A 23,844-nucleotide genomic window follows, 5' to 3' on the forward strand; every position below is an offset into this window, starting at 1 on the left:
CCTTCCAGCATCACTAAGATGGCCAAGGGCTTGGACAAACCCACACCTTTAGTAAGTGGACAGACGAGTTAGTCACACATGGAGGAAAAGCCCAATGCAGAGACTGCCTAGCTGCCAGTCACGAAATCTCTGTGGTATGAGGGACCACCCCCCAAAGCTCCAGAGGAAAGCAGCACTGCAGCTGGCCTGCTGCACGAGGGTGACACACCCTCTCTGGTCCGCGTGGGCCAGCCTGAACCATGTCGTGAAGACCACAGGGGCCCAGCTGCTCACTTGGTGATCCAACGAACTTAGGAAACAAATATGTAGAACAGACAGCCAGTGGGGATTTGCCGTATGACGCAGGGAGCTCAACCTGGTGCTGTGACAACCTAGAGGGGTGGGATGGTTTGGGGTGGGAGGCAGGAAGAAAGTTCAAGGAGGGGACATACGTATACCTCTGGCTGATTCATGTTTACGTGCGACACAAAACTGTAAAGCAATTATCCTCCAATTAAAAATAAATTTTAAAAAAACTCAACTAAAACGAAATGAAACGAACTGCACTTCCAAGGTCCCCAACCCCAAGTGGCTGATGGGGGTGTGGTAGCCAGAGGGCGTGTACTGCAGGAGCCACACACTTGAGGACCACACGGGACCCTTACCTTTCGACTGTATCTTCTCACAGTTTGGAGAGATGATGATGCATTTCAACTTTCTGAGCTTCAGGTGTTTGAGGACTTCCCTCAGCCCCAACACAAGTCGGCGTTTGGCCTTAGCCTTGACTGGATCTTTCTGGTACATACGATCTTGGAAACGAACTAGCTCTTTCAGCAGGTCCGTAACACAGGCGTCAACTTCTTTACTGAGCATCTGGCTGCAGTAGCTGAAAGGAACATTAGACACGGTCACCTTTCCTCTGGCTGTGATAGTCTGGCATGCTGCTCCCGGCACACCTCAGATGAGGTGTGGGCAGTTCGGCTCCTCTCAAGAAATCATGCTTTGAGGAGTAATGCCAGTCAAAAAGGAAGGATTCCTGACTGACAGAATTTTATAAAAGATATTGATGGAGGCAACCTCCCCACCCCCAACCACAAGGGACAAAGACTTCTGGGCCCCACATCCCCAGGGCAGCCACTCCCAAGCACCTCTCCTCATGAAGACAAACATCTGCAGAGTCTACCCTGAAGAAAAGTGGGAGGGAAAGAGGAGGAGCACCCTAAGAAATTACACACAGAAAGGGACCTCAGATCATGGGCGGTCACCTTACTACCCATTCCCAATCACAAACGCGGATTCAAGGGCACCTCTGGGATCACGGAACGAGGCCAGAGACCCCTCGTGAGCAGACTGTGTGGCCCTGGCATGTGTTAAGACCAGCTCCTAGCCACCTTCCACCAGCAGGACACAAACACCACAGCCCAGCCTGGCCGCTTTACTGTGCTGAGCATGGCAGGCAAAGAACTCAAGACCCAAGATCAGAGTGAGCCCAACGCCCCGGCTCACTCACTCCCTGAACCGCCGGCTGTGGATCTTGGGGCAGGCCTCCGTCTCCTTCTGGGGCTCGGCTCCCAGCTGCTCCTCTGACTTGCTCTCCGCCACAGGAACACAGGACACAGACTCTTTCGTTTCCCCTGGAGTTTCAGAGAAAGAAGTCACAGCAGGGCCCCCACAGGGCTCGGTGCACAGACTGAGGGGTGCATGGCAAGAAATACGACAGTGCCTCCACAACAGCGTTGCTGGAGCACCGGACTCAGCGGCTGGCCTCTCCGCCACCCATGGGTGTAGCTCATCAAACCCTGGGCAGCCTGTATGGCAGGGGCCTCTAGGCTGAATGGCAGTGGACTCAAGCTGGAGAGGCACCAGGGGGCAATGCCAGCAGCAGGTGTGCTCACATTTCTTATATATATACCCCAAGCTGCCACAGCATCTCTGCTTCTAATGAAGTCCATGTGGAAACTCCCACAACACCCACATGCCACCTGGCGTGTTTGTACACCTGAATGCTATGCCGCACTGACAATTGGTAACTACTTTTACAGGCCACAGACATACTGCTGGCCAGAAGAGCACACAAGATTCCCCTGGAATGAAGCCTGAAAGCTCATGGGTGAACTGCAGACAGGGGTGAGGCCTTGGACCAGAATCATGGGAACCCGGGGGCCATTCTGCTTCTGAACTGGGTATGATCTGTGTACTGTTCTAAAAAGATAATTCAATAAAAAGCTTACTTAACCCATTTTTTGGAATGACACCATGTCTCACACACTTGTGGGCAAGCAGCTTTGCAGTTAAAGGTGTTAATTCTCATGGCTGATTCAAACTGCAAGGACCATCGAGTATCATACACATCAAGCCCAGGGGCTTCACCCCTTTGTCTCCCACAGCCCCGAAAAGCAGAGGCACCAGAAGCTCCACTTGTTCATAGGGAGGTCCTCTTACTGTCGAGCTAGGACACTGAAAATCGTCTGCATTCCCAAGGGCCAAGGCCCACTTGCTTTTACCACACAGGGACCAGGGTTGGGCAAAGGCCATACAGTTGGCTCTGTACACGGTTACTCCCGCCGGGGGGTTCTTTAAGAAGCAAACCAATGGAACTCAGTACCTAACACGTCAGGCGGCCTGAGGACCTGGTCGTCACCGCCGCTCTCTTCATCTTGCACATCCTGCACATCGTCACTGGGAAAAGCTGGGCTCAGAGCATTTTCGTGGAGACGCTGCTGCTTTCTCTCTTGCCGCTCTTTCAAAATAATCTTTAAAGTTAAATAAACGACAGAAACACCTAAACACTCACATCTGAAAATAAGCTCGTCTGTGAAATAAGCCACCCACATTCAGCTGGCTGGCACAGTACCTATTTGTGCCCTTACTCCCCCCGCCACCTGCCCCTCCCTGTGGGCAGCCCAGTCCTCTCACCCCTGACCCAGGAACAGCAGGCTCCCCTGGGGAGACACAGCAGTGCATGTGAGACCTGGGCTCTGATGCAACTGCGCAGTTCAATCTGACCCCAGGCAAGACACGCCTTCCTCTATCTGAGATTCGCCATACCACCACAGGCTGCTTTGAGAGTTAAATCAAAGACATGTGGCAGAAGCGTCCTATATTTACCAAATCAAAGCATCAGACACAACGCCTCGGGGTAGGACGAGGGTAAAAATGCAAATGAGAACAGACTCCCCCCATTTCTGGATTTCTGTCCATCTCACTCCAAAATAAGAAATGAATAAATAAATAAGGCCTCCCCGCACCAGAAGCTGAGGTGCTCTGTACACCATGAAGGGAGAGCAAGGGATCATCTTTCAGAGACTCATGCATGCATCTTGATTAAGAGCAGGTTCAAATAAGTAAATGTTAGAAATCTAAAAACCTAAGAGTCAAAAGAAGTAGAATGGATACAGCAGTCTACAAGTTTACTTGCGCCCAATTTCAAACAAAACGCCACACACCTTCTTCAACGGGGTTGGCTTCTTGGCCTTGGGGACCTCCCTCTGCTTCCCTTTCTTCATCATGGGGGAGGTGGAGTCTAACGGGTTGTGCGGGGTCTTCACCTGGGCAAGGCGGTGGCCCTTCTTCCCTGACATGGAGTCTTTGGAGAGGACGGGCACTGCCCCAACTGCAACACAGTAGGGACACACAGCTCAGGCTGCCACCCACCTCCTGCCAGGCCCCAGAGGCAGGCTTGCTGCAGATCTGTCTCAGGGGCTCCCTGTGCTGCCCACCTATCCCCACAACCTTCCTCATCCCCATCAAACCGTCCCTGAGGGAACCAGCTTCCTATCCCCATAATCAAACCTCCTACATTTTTCAACTAAGTCTGATGATCTGTTTGGGTCTCATTTTTTGATGAAGAGCTTTTCCGGGTAGCTTGCCTCTTTTACTCCACCATTTTCAGCTTACCCTGCCTTTGCAGAAGTTGGCCACTGGCATCCTTCTACCTCATGTATATATATGTATACCTTCTACCTCGCTATCTTAAAAGGCCCTTTAAGATCCTAGCAACATTTCGAGTTGATTCTCTGGAGTTTTCTAGACATACGTTCCTAAATTCCCTGCAGAGAGTAAATACATGATCATGATCACTGCTCCGAACACTTCCACTGCACACTGTGGTTCTGCTCTACTTCCCATCTTGTTCCTGTTCCAAGGGAATAGTTAAGTTGTGCCTACTTTCCCCCAACTTTTTAATTAGGAAAACTTCTAAACACACACCAAATAAAAAGAGAATGTATAACAACAAACCCATGTACTCACTGTCCAGCTTCAACAACCGTCAGTATTTTTCCAAATATATTTTACCCACCCTCCTTAATTTTGGTACATGTTTTTAAAGTACTGCGTAGACACAGGAGTGACTCCTGGAAAGGCAATCCAAAAACAAAAACAAGAAAAAAATAACTAAGGAGAGACATCAGCAACCACACACTCTGGGGAAGGCAGCCACCAGATTCAGACCAGGCAGTTCCTTAAACAAAACAAAAAACACCCCATCACAATCACTACTTTCAGAAGGAAAAAATAAAATACCCGTTGCTACAATGTATTAACTAAAAGTCAGTATTCAACAAAAAATTGTGAAACTTTCAAAGAAACAAGAAAGTATAACCCACCTAAAGAAAAAAGGAAGTTAACAGAAACTATCTTTGAGTGCTCCCAGCTGACCAAGAAATGAAGGCAACTGTGAGACTAGATATAAACTCAGAATTTCAATAAATACAAATAATAAAGGAGAGAGGCTCAACAGAAGATTTGAGATGGTAGAAAAATCAATAAACTTGAAGATAAATCAACAGAAACCATTCAATTTAAAGATTTTAAAAGAGCCTCCAGAGACCTGTGGAGCAACAACAAATATACTAGTATGTATATGTGAGTGCCAGGAGAGGAAAGAGAAAAGACAAAATATTTTGAAGAAATAATGACCCTGAACTTCCCAAATTCAATTAATATTTCAATTGACAAACTCAGGATAAATATTACTCAACTAAAGGTAGGACATATACAGAGATTCCCACATAGACACATCATAGTCAAACTGCTGAAGGTCAAAACAAAAACAAGGGAAAAACAACTCATCACAGAAAGTGCAACAACAAGACAAGCAATATTTGACATCTCACTGGCAACAATGGAGGCAGGAGGGCAATGGAATGACATTTAAAGAAGTGAGGGGGAAAACCTGTCCATCAAGAATTCTATATCCAGTGAAACGATCCTTCAAAAAATGAATCTAAAATATAAATGTTTCTGGGTAAACAAGGACTGAATTTGTTGCTTGATTTATTTATAAGCAACTACTTACTTTCTTACTTTTAAGAAAATTAATTTTTTTAAGGAAAAAAAAATCAAAGGAATCGAAATGGTATTATATATTTATTTAACATAAAAGAAAACAGTTAAACAACAGAGGAATAAATTAAGACATGAAAGAATCAGGGAAAAAAAAAAGGAACAGCAGTAAATCCAACCACAGTAACAACAGAATTAAACGTGAATGAACAAAGCACCCCACTCAACAAGGAAGAGATTTTTAGCCTGGATTAAACAGAAAGCTCCAACTATAAGCTGTCTACCAGAAACACATCTTAAAGACACTGGTAGGTGGCCAAGGTTACTCTTCCCTATGCTGCTGGTAAAAGCATTCACCTCCTCATTAATCTGATCAGCCAGCTGGGAAGACCAAACCTGGGCTCCAGAATAAATATAAGTCACCAAAGGCCTTTAAGTTGTGTTCTGGCAAGAAAGCCCCTTGTAGGAGTATCTGGTACTGGCTAACGACTGAGTGACTGAACTGAACTGAACTGAATCTAAAAATAAAGAGAAACTCTGAATTCCTCTTAGCAAATTTTTACTTTTTCTGGTAAGAATGGTTCCATTACTGATGACAAAAAGAAAAATGATGGATATGTCAGTATCTGGACATTACTGGGATCTGTGGCTAAAATGTCCTTTCAATACTACCAAAATCCAACAACCCAATAACCAACCTTACAATCTAACAACCTCAAGCTACTTAAAAATATCATCTGATTGAGGGCCCCTACTTCTTGCCAAATTGTCTTGGACTTCATATACAATTCCATCTAAAAGGTCCAACTTGAATATCACTACAGAAGAGCCACCTTATATAGCCTCAGAGGTAGTTCCCTCACTTTTCTTGCTTTTACCTTCGGCTGGAGCTCTAGAACGTTCAGTTAGTAGCTCACATGCTTCCCTGCAGGCTCCCCAAGAAGCTACATTTTTCAGAATCAGAGGTTGGCCAAGCACTTTCCTGACTTTTCTGAAAGGCCAACATTGACTATGCCAAAGCCTTTGACTGTGTGGATCACAATAAACTGTGGAACATTCTGAAAGAGATGGGAATCCCAGACCACCTGACCTGCCTCTTGAGAAACCTGTATGCAGGTCAGGAAGCAACTGTTAGAACTGTACATGGAACAACAGACTGGTTCCAAATAGGAAAAGGTGTACGTCAAGGTTGTATATTGTCACCTTGCTTATTTAACTTATATGCAGAGTACATCATGAGGAACGCTGGGCTGGAAGAGGCACAAGCTGGAATCAAGATTGCTGGGAGAAATATCAATAACCTCAGATATGCAGATGACACCACCCTTATGGCAGAAAGTGAAGAGGAACTCAAAAGCCTCTTGATGAAAGTGAAAGAGGAGAGTGAAAAGGTTGGCTTGAAGCTCAACATTCAGAAAACAAAGATCATGGCATCTGGTCCCATCACTTCATGGGAAATAGATGGAAAAACAGTGGAAACAGTGTCAGATTTTATTTTTTGGGGCTCCAAAATCACTGCAGATGCTGATTGCAGCCATGAAATTAAAAGACGCTTGCTCCTTGGAAGGAAAGTTATGACCAACCTTGATAGTATATTAAAAAGCAGAGACATTACTTTGCCAACCAAGGTCCGTCTAGTCAAGGCAATGGTTTTTTTCCGTGGTCATGTATGGATGTGAGAGTTGGACTGTGAAGAAGGCTGATCGCCGAAGAATCGATGCTTTTGAACTGTGGTGTTGGAGAAGACTCTTGAGAGTCCCTTATACTACAAGGAGATCCAACCAGTCCATTCTAAAGGAGATCAACACTGGATGTTCATTGGAGGGACTGATGCTAAAGCTGAAACTGCAATACTTTGGCCACCTCATGCGACGAGTTGACTCACTGGAAAAGACTCTGATGCTGGGAAAGGTTGGGGGCGGGAGGAGAAGGGGACGACGGAGAATGAGATGGCTGGATGGCATCACCGACTCTGTGGACATGAATTTGAGTGAACTCCGGGGGTTGGTGATGGACAGGGAGGCCTGGCGTGCTGTGATTCATGGGGTCGCGGAGAGTCGGACACGACTGAGCGACTGAACTGAAATGAACTGAACTGAACATTGCAGACCTTTCCCAAACAGACGCTGAGCAAAGTAACTTTGAAGGAGCAATACTTAAGAAGGCAGTGATCCTAAGCTTTGATACATTTAAGAATTACTCACACATGTGATATATGATGCTGAAATGAAAAAAAATCACCAAAATCACTGAGAAAGAAATTGAAATACAGACTGGATACAAGATGCTAACAAAAAAATAATCGTTATTATTATTAGAAGGGAGAATGGCAGAATGGATCAATTAAAAATAAAATCACCATCAATTAGAGATACTGACTAATGTAGTTACAGGTTAAATGACTTGTCTACAAATACTTCAGGGGAAAATAACAGGGCAAAATGTTGGTAACTGATGGGGCTGGGTAATGGGCATATGGTGGCAGTCTTCATCATATTCTACTTTTGACTGTTTCAAATGTTCCACCACAAAAAGTGAAAAACAAGGACGAAACAAAACCAAAAGTCCCACTGTGTGCTTGTTAAAAACACCTATTGCCCATCCCATACGAAGTGGTTCTAAGTGTAACACATCAGAGGTGTTCCCAGGACCTGCACTTTCAGCTTGCTCCCAGCAGTGCCATTGCTGGCAGTCCTGGGATACTGCATGAAAAAGAAATACTGGGTTCAGGGACACGCTGTCAACTGGTGCCTCAGCCACCGTATACTTGGACTAAATTAACTGCATTTTAAATTTGCACTCTGGGCTTTTAATTAAGGGCATTATGAAACTCACTAAGACTTACTTCTGCTATACCTGTGAGAAGGCTATTTAGGAAACTGCTGACTATACCAATCAGCAGCCCATATAAAATAATCCACATGAGAAACAGCATTTAGAATTTTAGGCTTCAAAAAACTCCCACCTCTACCAACAAACTAAGATTTCATTTATATTAAGTTCTATAACAAGAAAAAACAGTCTATGGCAGGAAATGGCAGGAAAAAAAAATCAGAACCTTGGTTGCCTGCAAGTAGCAGCAGGGACTGAATGGGATGGGAAGGGGCTGGAATTTCAAAGATGCTGATGATGTTCTACACAGCCGGAAGTTTGGGTTACCAAAGTTAACATTTAAGATCTGTGCGTGTCATTAAATGCATATTTTGCCACCAAAGGAAAATAAGAATCACAAATATTGAACTCTAGTTAATGATATACATGCTTGGGGGTAAAATATACTGATGTCTGCAAGTTACTCTGAAATGCAGCAAAAATAAAATACAAATAAATTGACATTGGATAAACTGATGGATAGATTGGGATCAGCAAACTTCCTTAAAGGGCCAGAGAGTAAATATTTTAAGCTAATGAGCATATGCGTACTACAACACTCAGATGCCATTCTAGTTCAAAAGCAGCCACAGATAATACCTAAATAAATGTGTGTTGGCTGTGTTCTAATAAAACTTTACAATTATCCAGGTTGCTTCCCAGGTGGTGTGGTGGTAAAGAATCTATCTGCCAATGCAGGGGACGCAAGAGACATGGGTTTGACCCCTGGGTCGGGAAGATCCCCTGAAGTAGGAAATGGCAATTCAAACCAGTATTCTAGCCTGGAAAATTCCATGGACAGAGGAGTCTGGTGAGCTTACACATACTCTTTGTATGTGTGCAAACAGCCACACAACTGAGCACACATACACACACTCACAGTCAGCAGGATAGAGTTGCCTGACCTCTGGAAAAGTTACGTGACTGAAAAAAATTAGGAACAACTGTACAATCTAGGTGGTGAGTACGTGGGTATTCACTGCATGATTTTATTCAGCTTCTCCAGATGCTTGAAAATTTTCACAAAAAACAAAAATATTCTATTTCCCTTCCCTTGAGGAAACAAATTATGTTTATCCTTTCTAGGATTGATACCATAATAAAATTATCACCAGAATGAGGGGTTTATAAGTAAAATTACACGATGAATTGCTTTAAAATGCTTCAGGAAAAAAAAAAAAGTAAGCTTCATCATTTCCTTGGATCCTATTTTTCACATTTTAACCACCTCAGAGGGAAACATATCTACAAGACTATGGTGGCAAATGAGCATTATTTCTTTGTATGACATATTACCAATTTTAGCTGTCTTGGCTCTCAGGCATGATTCAGAGAAAATGACTGCATCACTAAGGAGTTAACACTGCCACCTGCTGTGTTCCCATGGACAAGCAGGTAATTTATTTCTACCAAATGCAGCTTTATAACCCGCACAAGGCACTTATAAGATTTTCACCAGGTCATCACATCAAGTGGAAAACCCATCTTTTAATAAGACCTATTTCTTAAAACCATCACACTTAATTAACTTTAAAATTTTTGTGGTGAAATACATATGACATAAAAACCACTATTTTAACCATTCTTCACTTCACAATTCAGTGGCATCAATTATGTTCAAAATATTGTTGCAACCATCACCACTACCCATTTCCAAAGCTTTTTCATGCCCCGAAATAAAAATCTGTCCCCATTAAACAGTAGCTCCTCAGTCCCTACTCCCCTCAGCCCTCTAACCTACGTTCTTTCTACAACAGAATTTCCTGCCTTTTTAAGGTTGAGTATTCCATTATATGGATATACCACCTTCTGTTTACCCATTCATTTGTTGATACACATTTGGACTACCACAAATAATGCTGCTATGAACACTGGTACACAAGTGACTGAGTTTCTGTTTTTAATTCCTTCATATACATTCAGACAAGTGCACCTGCTAGGTGCACAACTCTCTACTTAGCGTTCTAGAATCACCAAACTATTTTCCAAATACACCATTTAATGTTGTTATCAGCAATAGTTCCAATTTCTCCAAATCCCCACCAACAATTGTTATTTTCCAAATTTCTGATTAGTTATCAAAGTAAGTTTGAAGAATTACCTCCACGTAGTTTTAACTTGTATTTTTCTAATGACTAACGGTGTTGAGCATCTTGTTGTGTGTTACTGGCCATATGTATATCTTCTAATGGGGAAAGTCTTTCAAGAGCTTTGCCCATTTTGTAGTAAGAGTTACTGAACTCTAGAAATTCTTATATATTTGTATATTAAATGCTTATAAGATATATGATTTTTAAATATTTTCTCCCACACTGTAAGTTGTTCTCTCACTGTCTTGATAACATCATTTGGTACACAAGTTTTTAATTTTTATGAAATCCAATTCACCTATTTTTGCTTTTGTTGTTTGTGCTTTTGGAGTCCTATCTGAAACTTCATCATCTAATCCAAGGTCATGAAGATTTATCCTGTTTTATTTATTCTAACAGTTTCAAAGTTTTAGCTCATATTTAAAATGTGATCCATTTTGAGTTAATTTTTGTACATGGTGTGAGGTTAACAGTACTACTTTATTGTTTTAGCATGTGGAAATGCTAAAACAGTTGTCCCAGTACCATTTTTTAAGTGATTGTTCTTTGCCCTTTAATAAACTCAACACTCCTAATCAAAAATTCACTGGCCACAGATATGTGTGTCTATTTCTGAATTCTCAATTCTATTCCACTGGTCTCCATCTATCCTTATTCCAGCACTACACTATTTTGATTATATATCAATAACTTTTGATTGGGCTTCCCTGGTGGCTCAGATGGTAAAGAATCCGCCTGCAATGCATAAGACCTGGGTTCGATCCCTGGGTTGGGAAGATTCCCTGGAGAAGGGAACAGTTACCCACTCCAGTATTCTGGCCTGGAGAATTCCACGGACAGAGGAGCCTGGCAGCCTATAATTCATGGGGCTGCAAAGAGTTGGACACAACTGAGCGACTTTATACTCACTCAACTTCTGATTACAAGAGAAGACTGTCACAAAATAATTTACTGAAAGAGGTGTCAATCATTTACCTGAGAATACCACTGGTTTGGAGGACTGCTTTGCATTCAGGGAGTGCTGCTTCTTTTCCAGTGCGGTTAGCATTCCTCCCAAATCCAACTGTACTGGAATCTGGCTTTTCTTTCTACTATTTTTAAAATTATTCTAAAAAGTTAAAAATCAGAAGTTTACTCATACTTTATTTTACAAACTGCACTTTTCATAACAAAAAGCCATAATTAAGGATAAAAAAAGACGAATACAGAGACTATAAAAATCTTGAAATTAAAAGTAATTAAAGAAAAGACCCATCAATTCCAAATTATCTGCCAATATTACCACCAAGGTTGCTTATTTCCTTCTTCTCCTTTCATAACGCTGGTTTAATTAAACCACTGACATTTCTGTTTGCATCTCCATTATGAATAAACAACAGCACACATCTACAGATAAGGAACAAAGGCTGGAATAAAGTCCCTGGCTACAAAGTCTGTGTGAGGCTAGCTGGTTAGTACCACTGCCTCATTAGCACCTTTAGTTCTCCAACTGCCTAAGTGAGCAAAACTACCATCAAATCATGGGGGCACAACAAAAAAGGTACACAAGTCCAAAGTACTAAATTTAGGCACAAAGTCAGACATACTCTAAACAAATGTTATTTCTGAAATAATCGTGATATGGGTTTTGAGACTATATAGAGGCTGTATGGGCATGCTGTCTCTTGTGCTTTAGTGCCTCCACTCCTGCCCTCCAGCCACTTTTCTCTTCCCTAGTGCCGAAGTCACACTGGGTGAGGGCTCACAGCAAGAGGGGAATGCTAGGCACAGCACCGGCACCTACAGAGACCTCTGCAGGGATGGAAGATGGCCAGATTACAACACAGGAATGCAAAGTTACAGGGTTAAGGATCTTACTCTTCATAAATGAGAAAATAATCACCCCACTTTGAAAGGCAAAAAAGGACAATGAAAATGCCCAAAGTACGCAAGTTCCCATCTAGATTATGAACTACAAACTCACTCCTGAGTCCACAGTGGGGCTGAGGTACAAGGAAATTCATCTCTTTCTCTGATCCTAACTACTTGACAATGCTTCTGTCGGACATAACTGCCTCACAAAAGGATTCTTCTATTTCCTGAATACACTAAGTCAATATTTTTTCTTTAAATCAAACTTAGACAAGCTGTATGTGTTCCCTTCCTTTCTGATACAGCAGCAGCAGTTACCAAATTTCAAAAGTGACAAAGCGGTTCTGGCTTAAGGGCCATACTGGTTATAGTTCCCCAACGAAGAAATGAACCAAAACAAAACCACCTGTGCTCATAAAGGATGAAGTCTGGAAAGGAGGCTTTCTTGAGAGTTTTAGTTTAGCAAGAAAAGTTAAGCCTAAAGCAATTGTGGTTTCAAACTGAAAATTACCTGTGGCTGCTGTTTAGACTGAAATTTCGGTGACTCTACTCTGTCTCTTCTTTCAGATGCAACTGCCAGATTGGGAAATTCCTCGGCATCCTAAGTAAACCACATACCCTTTAGCTCTTCACACATCACAAGAATCAAATAAGCCCAACTACAATCTTTCCTTTGTTCGTATTTTCTTTCCATAAACATCTCCTATAGAATTGCTCAAAGATATTATTTAAAAAAAAAAAAACTAATGTAACTACTTTGGCTTTATTTCACTTTTAGAACAAACTTAGACACTGCAGTTTGAATGCCCCTGCCCCCAGAGAGTGCGGGGCCTCAAGGATGGGTTCACCAAGCAGTCTACGAACTGCCTCTAACCATCCTGACACAAGAGTATTCAAAAGCACCATCCTTCAACTATGTTTTCTTTAGGGAAACCATCAAATTGGACACAGGAGATTTAAGCATTCTGTCCTGTGTGCTGATCCTAGGCTAGAAAAAAGAAACAAGTCTCTAAACAATGTTTAAATCATATGTACTTTTGTCAATATTTTAGGCACCCTGGAGAAATTATGTGAAAAGTGAGGGGCGGAAACATGAATTATCTGTTGGCCCAAACAATAATGCTCTAATGCAGTCACAGGTTTTCAAACAGGCAATACCATTATTCTCAAGGGAATGTTTCAAAAGCCCTGGGAGCCCCTCAAGTTCGTGGGAACACCTCGGGCTTGACCCTAAGTTGGTGGCCTGGAGAGCACTGCTGAGACCCTTCCTGTCAGCACCAGGCTGCTGAGTCTGGTAATTCCCGACCCAGGAGAAACATAATCAGAATCCAGGGTGGCTCCGTGGAGAACAAGGACATTCTTGGAGTATTCAGTTCAGTTCAGTCGTTCAGTTGTGTCCGACTCTCTGCGACCCCATGAATTACAGCACGCCAGGCCTCACTGGAAGTCTTGGAGTATTACAGGACAACAATTTAAAGCACACTTTTGGAAGCTCGTGATATTCTCTTCTTGACCAGGGCCCACAACAGATTTATGGTACTATAAGTTTCTCTCTATAGTAGAGCACATTATAGCAAGACATCTAGATAGAAAAGGAGGCCCTGCAGAAGTAAGCATGCCAAAGCAAAGGAAAAACAGGTCAGAAGACACTGAGGGGATGGTATATATTAGTAGTATGGCATATACACTACTAAATTTCAATACAAGCAGTTTTGTCTCTAGATCATTCAATCATTCTTTTCAGATATTTACTGAGTGCCTGCTATGAGATGGGCACTATGCTGGAGACACCAAACTGAAGAAGTGAAGAAAGTGGGTGACAACTATTTTCTTTAGCACTAGGAAAACAATTATTTTTAAAAAATGTTAGAGACTTTTTACTTGGGCAACCAGTATGAACCTGTGTTTCTATTAAGGAAGACCCATTTATTATCTCATACAAGGTGAGTAATAAATATAAATGTACTTCAATCCTTGGTGGCTCTTGAACTGTCAGGACTTCATATTTTGATTTAGACTTTTCTTTCTTTTTCTTATTCTTTCTTGAGGCTTCATTTTGCTCAGGATTGCCACCTTGTGATGCTTTGGACTAGAACAACAACAACAACAGAACAAAAACAAAACAAAACAAAAAAAGCAAAAATTATGGTTTTTAGAGCATTTAATAAACATTTTAATTCCATGCATCAGAAAAAAATTAAGATAGCTAGTTGTACAACCACATGGCAATTTTACTCAGACTTACTCCCTATTTTCCAAAGAGCTAGCATTTGGTAGAATAATTCTGAAGGAAAAAATCCATTAAAGCAGATGCCACATCCAACTGCTTTGAAACAGGTGGATTTGGACATAAGTTTTCAGCTTGAGGAGGTCACGATAATGATTTTACTGATGTCAACCTGAAGTCCTCTCCTAAGTCCAGGTGTGCCACTTCTGCCACCACAGCCCAGTGGCTCCTAAACCTGACTGGACCTCAGGATCACCAATGTAGCCTGTGAATCAGATCTCTGTCTGGGCTTATCCCAGACCTGCAGAATTTGACCTCACCACCTTCGCTCTCCATTCAGCCCCCTGGCCTTTCCTCAGTCAGATCAAGTATGCTTTAGCTTCGGGACCTTTGCACTTAACACTCACGTAGCTGGATCTAAACTACCATTTACTTCCTCATTTAAGGTCAAGAGTCACACCACCTCTATCTAACCTCTCACTCTCCATCCTCTTTGGAGCACTAATCCCCATCTGAAAAACTGTCTTGGTCTGCAGACGGGTAGTCTCTCTCCATCAGAATGGTGGCTCTAAGAGGACGGACATTTTTAATGTCTGAGACCCTGTTTTGCCCCAGTGAGACCTCACCCTTCAGAGGTAAAAAGTCTCAATGGCTATTAAAAAGAATATTTATCTACTAACTTGGAGGGGCCATCCATGGTACCCTGTTAAGTGAAAAAGGAAACTTTCATATGTAATATGTATAGAATTATCCCATTTCTGTTCTTGAAAAAAAATAAATAAACTTCTTTATTTATGCTTTCAGGAGCCCTAAGGTAGAACAGAGGGTTGCCCAGGTGACTCAGCAGTAAAGAATCTGCATGCATTGCAGGAGATGTAGGTTCAATCCCCGGATCAGGAAGATTCCCCAGAGGAGGAAATGGCTACCCACTCCAGTATTCTTGTTGGGAAAATCCCACGGACAGAGGAGCATTGTGGGCTACAGTCCGTGGAGTCGTGCAGAATCAGACGCGACTGAGAGACCGAGCACAACACAACCAAAGGTGGAACAGACAGCAGGCTGTGAACGAAGGCTCTTGGAGGGGTGGGGGCCAAAGGGCTATAGGACAAGGACCTTTCCCATAATTAGATCTTTGTAACAGTACGTGTGCTTTTTCAGTAATCAAAAGTCACAACACAGAAAGTTTTAGAGGGAAGGGGAAAAAACAACCAAAACACTATGACCACAGTGCAAAGTGAGCTGGGTCATAAGATTACCAGAGATCTTCATTTTCTAATCTTTATTTTGGAACTTCTTAACAATAAACTTCTCTTACACCTTTAATTAAAAAATAATTCTTATTCAGGTCTAGCATACTCTCTTCGGAGAAGGCAATGGCAAGCCACTCCAGTACTCTTGTCTAGAAAATCCCATGGATGGAGGAGCCTGGTAGCCTGCAGTCCGTGGGGTCGCTAAGGATCGGACACGACTGAGGGACTTCACTTTCACTTTTCACTTTCACACATTGGAGAGGGAAATGGCAACCCATTCCAGTGTTCTTGCCTGGAGAATCCCAGGGACAGGGGAGCCTGGTGGGCTTCCATCTATGGGGTCACATAGAGTCGGACACGACTGAAGTGACTTAGCAGCAGCAGCAACATACTCTCTTATTTCTCTGTACATTCATTAATTTCTGAGAATTTGATACTGAAACTCCAACTAAAAATCTTAAATTTATCCACTTAAAACAAACAATTGTAATATATAGTGGGAACTATATGTAACTTTGTTCTGTATTTTCCTAGTCTCTTGTAATGTGTTTCCATATTTTCAAAAAATAAAAAAAAGTAAATTAAAAAAAATTTTGTTAAAGATGCTAAGATAATAAAATCTGTTAACTCTTAGAGTGTTAAATGCTGGTTTAGACGGTAACGTGGTGGCCTGTTGTGCAACCTGCTCCCAGGTGTCGACCAGGCCTCGGAGCTTGCCAGTCTCTGCGTCTACCTGGAGGGGGTCTCACCACCGCCTCCTGTGCTCCTTAAGTGTGCGCACGAAGCTGCAGGGAACAGGCACACGGGTCTAACCTCACCGTTAGTCATCACCAGCGCAGATTCCCTCAATCAACCAAGTATAAACACACAGTTCTTTTTTCTGTGGGATGGTCTAAGACATTTTGGATACTGAAAAGTATCCCAACACTCAAAATGATAGGAAACCAGTACAAAACAAATATTACCCCATATTTCAATCTAAAATAATATATCAATATAGAAAGAAAATCAAGAACAAAATCTAGCCTCCCCTGCAAAACACTCTTCAAGAAACAAATCTAGACATTGAAAATAACAGCTTAAAATTATTAGAAGTGAAAGGAAAAAATGAATTCTGAAATGCTATCTTACAGTAAGTAAGCTGCGAATAACCAAGACTCAATTAGCATACTAGATAATTGCAAAATGGGGCATACAATTATTTTGCTATCAGTACTTGTAGCAATGTAAATTCAACAGACGAAAGACTGCAGTATTCTAATACCAGGGCATAAGTTTCTTCCAGCATCTCTCTTTTAAAGAATTTAAAATAGTCACTGACATTTTAAGACCACAGGTCTAAAACACACATCCTCACTCATGTTTAAAAGGGATCACCTGTGCCCTTCAAATACCTGTGTCCCTCTTGAAAAAAGAATAAGACCTCAAGTACAACCAACTCAGACTAGAGCCTACAGTACCGAGTGAAACGCCTTCAATGAGGCTTTAAGAGAGAAAGACTATCCCGTGGCACAGGAGAGCAACATGACAAAGTGTGACGCATACCTTTTCTGTAAGACGGACAACGTGTTTCTCTTTGTAGGAAGGCTCCAAAGATAAAACTTCAGAAGACGACATACTATCATTTTTAGGATCTGCTGGTGAAGCAACCATCTTTAGGTTTATCATGGAAGTAACATTTTTAGGGGCTGGTGACAGTTCTGTAGATAATGTCTGCCGAACAACATAACCCATTGGTGTCCAAGATAATTCTGCTCAAAGATAACCAAAATTGTTGAACAATCCCAACAGTAAAAAGAAAAATTCCTTAGAAATTCCAAGCATGCATTAGGCGAAGTACTCAAGAGCACAGTTAAATTAAGGTACTGACCAGAACACTCTAGGAAACTAGTTTCCACTAAATCTGCTTTTCTTCTTGGAACATGCAGGCTGAATTAACTTGAAAGGGGGACTGACTATCCTAGGATCTGCTCTTTTTAACTTGGGGGTGCGGGCAATAAACAAATAATAGTTTCCATTAAAAAATAATAATCCACAATACATCCACATGGCAAACACACAGAAATAATGAGCTGAAGATCAAACTGTGGCCCTACTAATCTTGATGTGTACTTTTAAACATCAGAAGTCAAAGATCACTAGACTTCAGCTACCAAAGTAACTTGTAATTACAAATAAACCAAGTAATTTATTTCTTTTTAGGACACAGGCATAAGTACAGCAACATAACTCCTTAGGTGCCCATGAAACTCTATACACAGACAAAACAAAAGGACAACCATCAGGACACAGGCAGGTCATGTCAGCAGCCTGTGGCCACCCCACAGTGGGAAAACAGACTGTTCTTGTCACCACAGAGCTACACATCTTCACAGCAGGTACTGAATTGAGGATCTTGTATTCAATCATATATGTACCACACATGCTAACACCATAGGAAATAGAGTTGTGCATAAATCAAGAATAATTGTGTAAAAAGATCTTTTTCTTTTGTGGGACAAGTTACCCACAAAAACTTCAAAAGCAGAATCTACTGAACTCATCCTCACTTCTGCACCAGGCTAGGACAGACCAGCAGTTCTCAAAGTTCTGAGACTCCCAGGACCCTTTCAGGGGACCACAGTCACAACTGTTTTCCTGATAACAGGAATGTGTCATCTGCTTTCCCTACTCTCTTGCTCAGAGATGTATAGTACAGTGGGGTTTAAGACAGTGTGACAGAGAACACTGAGACAGCTGAATGCCGAAGAAGACCTCCTGAGCTGGGTGTTAAAGAGCTGCTAAAATGAAAGGCTGCTCTCCTCTCCTGACTTTAATTTTGGGAAATGGCTACCTTTTTAAATTAATACGTGCTATGTTAACCTGTAATAAGTTTATTGATACTTTTAAGTAAATTAATAAGTATTTTAGTATTTCTCAGTTTTAACCCTCAGATATTACAAACATTGACAATTATCCAAATAAATAGACACTCTTCAGGGTTTCAAAGGGTATTAAGGGGTCCTGAGACCAAAAACTGTGAGAACCACTGGCATAGGAAATGCTTAAGAAAGTGGTCATTCCTGAGTTCATAAAATGTCTCCCTTAGCCCCACGAACATTTCATTGAGAATTCCTTACTTGTATGTAGTTTACATTCCTTGTGCAAGGTAGTGGGATCTTACCAACTTACTTCAATCTTCTAACAACGATGACAGTTTATCAACAACCCATCAACTGCCTTAAAGAAGGCTTTAAAACAGAAACATTTCAACAGCACTAGCCTGAAAATAAACTAAGAAAATAGACAGCTGATTTTCTACAAGAGAATTTGGTAGCCACTCTTACCTCTTGTACATGAAGAGGGATTGGTAACAGCATTATCGGTTACAGACTCAGTCCGATTATTATTTTTCACCACTATTTCACCCTAAAAAGCAAACCAGTTGTTTTCTTACTAGTTCAAACTAAAAATAATCGTTATTTTTAAAACACATAGCCTCCTTCACCATCCTTAAAATCCGCAAAATATAAGCTAATTAAAAATTCCAAACATGTAAGTACATAATGTGCAAAGTTAAATTATTTTCTTTTGCCAAATCTCATTTCCCAGAGGAAAAACCACCCATCTACCGCTTAGCTACTAGCATCTTAGTGTTTCGTCGCTTTGGATATAAACATCTGTGTACCATTTAAAATGGATCTCAATAATGGGATCACACCACACACAGTACCACATTAATTTAGTAATTTCCAAGTCAGCAAAGATTCTTAAAAGCCAAAGTGCCTGCTGTGAAAGGAAAAGCTGTTTTTAATCACACTCCCACATCAAAGCTCAAAAAAAAAATTCCTGAAAATGTCCACAAAAACAAATGCAAGTCTTCTAATGTGTACTTCCTTTTATAGGCAGAAAGCTGCATCATTCATGGAACAAGAGGAATCGAATGACACTCGGGGACAAGACAGCACATTAAGAGACCTTAAAGTGACCAGCAGCACCCAAGGTGAAAGGAAGCCAATAAACTCAAACTAAGTGGCTTTAAAATAAATTCTGAAGTTCCTATGCTTCAAAAATTTACCCATTTTACCATTTCATCTAAGCTTAGTTAAAAAAAAAAAATTGTGCAGCAGCTAAAACTGCTGACTGCTGAATATGCCTTGTGCCACTTCTCTACCTAGAGAGTATAAACCTGGCAACCTAAGAGCTGCTTCAGAACCATGGAAAGAACATGCTCCATAACTAGGACAGAAAGCCACCGTTTTCATTAAAAACAAAAATACAGCAAAATCCTCCAAGGGACATGCGCTGATTCCTGGCCCCACGGCAGAGCTCACTAAGAGCCTGGAAATGCCTACATCGCCCTGGGCCCTCCTGCCCCAGGGCTTCCCCAGGCAAGTACCCACCACTTCCCTCCAGAGAGCAAGCGTGGGTTCCTGGGTTGGCAGGTGTCACTTGCTAACCTGCAAATTCCAAATCACTGCCTGACACAGCATACAAACCTTGCAGGAGGTGTCGCCTAGAGCACTTTCCCCTTCGAGGGAGTGTGGAGCTGTTTGCTTCAATCTGCTGGGGGCCTAAGGCCCCACCTATGAATAGGATCTCGATAATTTCAGCATGTTACCTCAAATAAATGCAAGACAAAGGCCACTAGGGAAGTATTTTTACTTTCAAATGAAGCATTCCCAAAGGAATGGGGAGGTACAGAGTGGGGCAAAGAGAAAGATGCCATTCTCCCTTCTATTGGCACTTTTCTCAGCTTCCAAAACACTGGGCTAGTTCTGGAGGAGGGGATGTGGCATCAGCATAGCTCTGTGGAAGTGGCTACACTCTGAGACACAAATTCTCTTCCGGCCCTATCTGTGGGCAGATGTGTTCTCTAGGGGATTCCAGATAGACATAGTATATAAACATGTTAAGCAACCAAGTAAAAAAATAAATCCATCAAATGAGAAAATAAATGATTAAAATGCAGCTTGTTCTTTGAGTAAACATAACTTTTACGCTCACCAAAGTCAATGAAACACTAGAAATGCCTTACCTATTCAAGGATGATTAAGTAAATTACATGTATCAATATCAAAGATTCAATGCAAGTTATATGTCCAAAAACTATTTAATGATATGGGAAGACTACCATAAAAGTTTTAAAAAATTCAAACACAAACTTGTACATATGTATTCTTAATTGAAGGGAATGCCCCTCAATTCCCACAATGTAATATTAAAAAAAGACTAAGTGCCAAACATGGTTTGCTCTTGGTTGTACAACTTTAGACAGTTTGTTTTTTCTTAATATTTTTCTGGTGTCATGTTACTGACACCAGGAGGAAAGTTTCTTTATATGGGAAAGTTGAGGAAAAACAAAACAAAGCAACTCCACATATAATTCGAGAGTGTGAATATATAAGACCCTGAGTGTGTAAGTCTCCCCACGTAGCATGAGGAGTCCTACTTGTCCACACATGCAGTACTCACACACAACCAGTGAGCGTGACATGCAGTGTCAGTCACGTCCCTGCCCACCCTGGACCCTATGTTCCCTGTACTACTTTTCTGAGAGCTCACAGGCTTGGAATTATCCACGGACCACCCACGATGAAGGCATGGAGCCCCTCAACTACTCAGCTATTCCATACACCCAGCCAGGGCCCAGAAAACAGTCACACAACTGCTAAATGAAACTGTGATTTTTCTGTATCAGTCAATCAGCCTTACTTACCACCACCATGTAAAAGGAAAACACCCAGGTGTGACAGCCTAAGGGTCAACATGTTGGTAATGATTTATTTTCAGCACATCATATAAGCCACTACCACCAAGTCTTCAGAGGATTCCGTATCCAGGCACCCAAAAGAAGCACTAGGACAGGAAATGTAAATTCTTTCTCCATTCAAAAGGTATATGAACTGGTAAGTTCTGTTTTCCTCATTGTTTCTTCTTTCTCCTTGCCTCTACACAGGGATGGGCCTCAATTTGTCAGAAGCCATTTTAGCAACTATAGCCCAGCAAAATTTTTTCCTGGAAGTCCCAAAATCTGTCTGAGGGGAAAATGCTTCAATCTGATGGACTAAAACTTGAGATCAAATACTGAATACAGTGCAATTTAACACTTACTGCAGTGAGATTTTCTGTATCATTGACAGGACAGAGGTGCAGATAAACTGCCTGGGAAAATCAGAAGTTACACTGTGCAGTTCTAACATTACTATTTGATTTAAAAAAATACTTTTCTCTGTACTGAAAACAGTGTTATCAGAATGCAACCGCAGAAATAACATTTTCACAATGGGCTACAGAATTTAGTTGAACCAACACTAGAATCTTCTCCTCCTGAGGCATGGCAATGCTTTCTAGGCACCAGACATGAAGACACTTGCTAAGTGATTCTCTGGAAAGAGCAACACCAGGTGTTACAGCCTGACCCTAAACAGCTCCAACAACAGAGAAAGTCACCTAAGCTCACTTAAGAGGCCCCTGCCACCCCACAACGTGAAGTGTACGTAGGGTTTCAGGTGACGTCCTTGCTAACTGTCCATCACTAAGGAGAAAAGAAGAAAGAAGGGAACAAAGAGCAGGAAGCTGCACTCACCTCTGATAATACTGCAGAGGCTGCCCCCACTTCTCTGAGAAGAGAAATGTCAGTAGAGGTGGAGCGCAAAGGCCCCCACTTGTGCTGCTTTTGTATCTCTGGTATCTCATTGTTCTCTGGACTCTGCAGTTCAGGAAAATCCAACCTGGTAAATCCAAACTCAGGTTTGGAGGCAGATCCACTCTTTTCAATGATTCTGGATTTCCTGTCTGTTCGTTTATAATAACCATCTGCATTTACAGAATTAAAAGGGTAAAAATTTAGAGGTTGTTTGATGACCTGTACTCACACTTCAGTTGCAGTGTAGAAAGTCTATTGCTACTGATGCAACAACATATTATTGTCCAGACAGCCTAATTTTTGGTAGCGATGTTAACCTCTGAAACAGTGGGAAACATAAATGACCATGGGGGTCACCAAGCAGAAAAAAGCAACATGCTGCAAGTCTTAGGAGTAATTCTCAACTGGATGAAATAGTTACCTTAACCTGATTGTGCAGCTGGGCATTTCAATTATTCTCAAAACACACTTTAGAGTTTTGTGAGATTAAGGGGACTCTTGCGAATTTCCTTTAAATAATAAATTTTCCATATTTTAGTTTGCTGGAACGAACTAGAGGAAAACAAGTATGAACAGAATTAAACTTATAACCTCTCTCCCACCTTTCTCCTTCAAATGCAAACAAATGATGCCGCAGGTTACAATGCCATAAAGCCCCAGCATTTTAAAAATTGTTTAATTATAAGGCTAGAGTTATTCCAGTTAACTGTTCAACTCTTTCATATTACCATGTACCAGAAGGTTTATAAATGACATCAACACAAAAAGAAAATGTTATGTATCAAATAACAGTAAATTACACATGTAAATAAAATGACAAACCATTGCCAGTAAGTACAATATTGCAGAGTTTTTAAGTTATTACATAAATAGATGAAGGCTGTGATCAACGTGCAATAGTAAATAACTTACAGGAAAAAAAGCCAAGGTATCATGTATATCACTAACTTTCAACCAGAGACTGGAACAGCAGTCCTGAAGCCCAGAACAGACATGTCCTTTGAATAACCATACTGCCCTGGGTTTGGTATTGTTCAGGATGGGATTTAAACTGCAGTCAACTCTCTCCCCTACCAAAAAGTGTTCCAACAGAAAACCAGAGAAGCTATTTTAGGGATCAACATGATCAAATACAGTACAAGGATATGGCTGTAATTCACTATTTAACAAGTGTTTTGAGGTGGGTGATTGTCACCTACTTGCTATGTGATTTTACAGAAGTTCTTTCATAAGACAATGTAATAACATCTTTGGATAAACTCCAGGATCCCATAGGAAACTTGATGGCCTCAAAGTTTTTCATGATGAATAAGCCCACAGAAACAGTTTAAAGAAGAGAGAGGGAGTAGACAGAGTAGAATAATATAATATACAGAGCATGTTATTTTTACCTGATTTCAAACTATTCTCAGCATGAATGGACACACGAGGTGAACCTTTGACTGATTTTAAATCAGATGATATAGGTCCATCAGTCTTCTTACTGCCAAACTTTTGTTCATCATAGGTTTTCTTCTGCAGGAAACATTAAAAAATAACATTTTTAAGAACACAATCACTATAAAAAAGGGCTGAATTTGCAAATTCATAATTACTCACAACTCAATCATTTTTTAAAAAGGTTAGACCATATCAAATTTTAAATATCTTAAATAACATGCA

General features: G+C 41.4%; 1 protein-coding gene across 5 annotated transcripts in view; it reads right to left on the reverse strand.

Annotated features, from left to right (window-relative positions):
* Positions 1–23,844, reverse strand: part of SECISBP2 (SECIS binding protein 2) — a 38,701-nt gene that overhangs the window by 8,236 nt on the left and 6,621 nt on the right. For 2 of the 5 annotated variants that reach the window (XM_088838173.1, XM_088838175.1), the window contains exons 4-14: positions 23,574–23,697; positions 22,123–22,352; positions 18,881–18,962; positions 17,100–17,305; positions 14,044–14,166; positions 12,589–12,678; positions 11,202–11,334; positions 3,426–3,592; positions 2,585–2,732; positions 1,490–1,613; positions 645–865 (exon numbers count right to left, since the gene is read on the reverse strand). In XM_088838173.1, the coding sequence (XP_088694299.1) occupies positions 645–865; positions 1,490–1,613; positions 2,585–2,732; positions 3,426–3,592; positions 11,202–11,334; positions 12,589–12,678; positions 14,044–14,166; positions 17,100–17,305; positions 18,881–18,962; positions 22,123–22,352; positions 23,574–23,697 (1,648 nt within the window). Of the gene's footprint in view, positions 1–644; positions 866–1,489; positions 1,614–2,584; positions 2,733–3,425; positions 3,593–11,201; positions 11,335–12,588; positions 12,679–14,043; positions 14,167–17,099; positions 17,306–18,880; positions 18,963–22,122; positions 22,353–23,573; positions 23,698–23,844 lie in introns of those variants that run through there. The other 3 variants (XM_088838176.1, XM_088838174.1, XM_088838177.1) reach the window with 3 other exon arrangements.

Source organism: Moschus berezovskii, chromosome 7 (genome assembly GCF_049115385.1).
Source record: "Moschus berezovskii isolate FMDL1 chromosome 7, NW_MosBer_1.0, whole genome shotgun sequence".
Lineage (NCBI taxonomy): Eukaryota > Metazoa > Chordata > Mammalia > Artiodactyla > Moschidae > Moschus > Moschus berezovskii.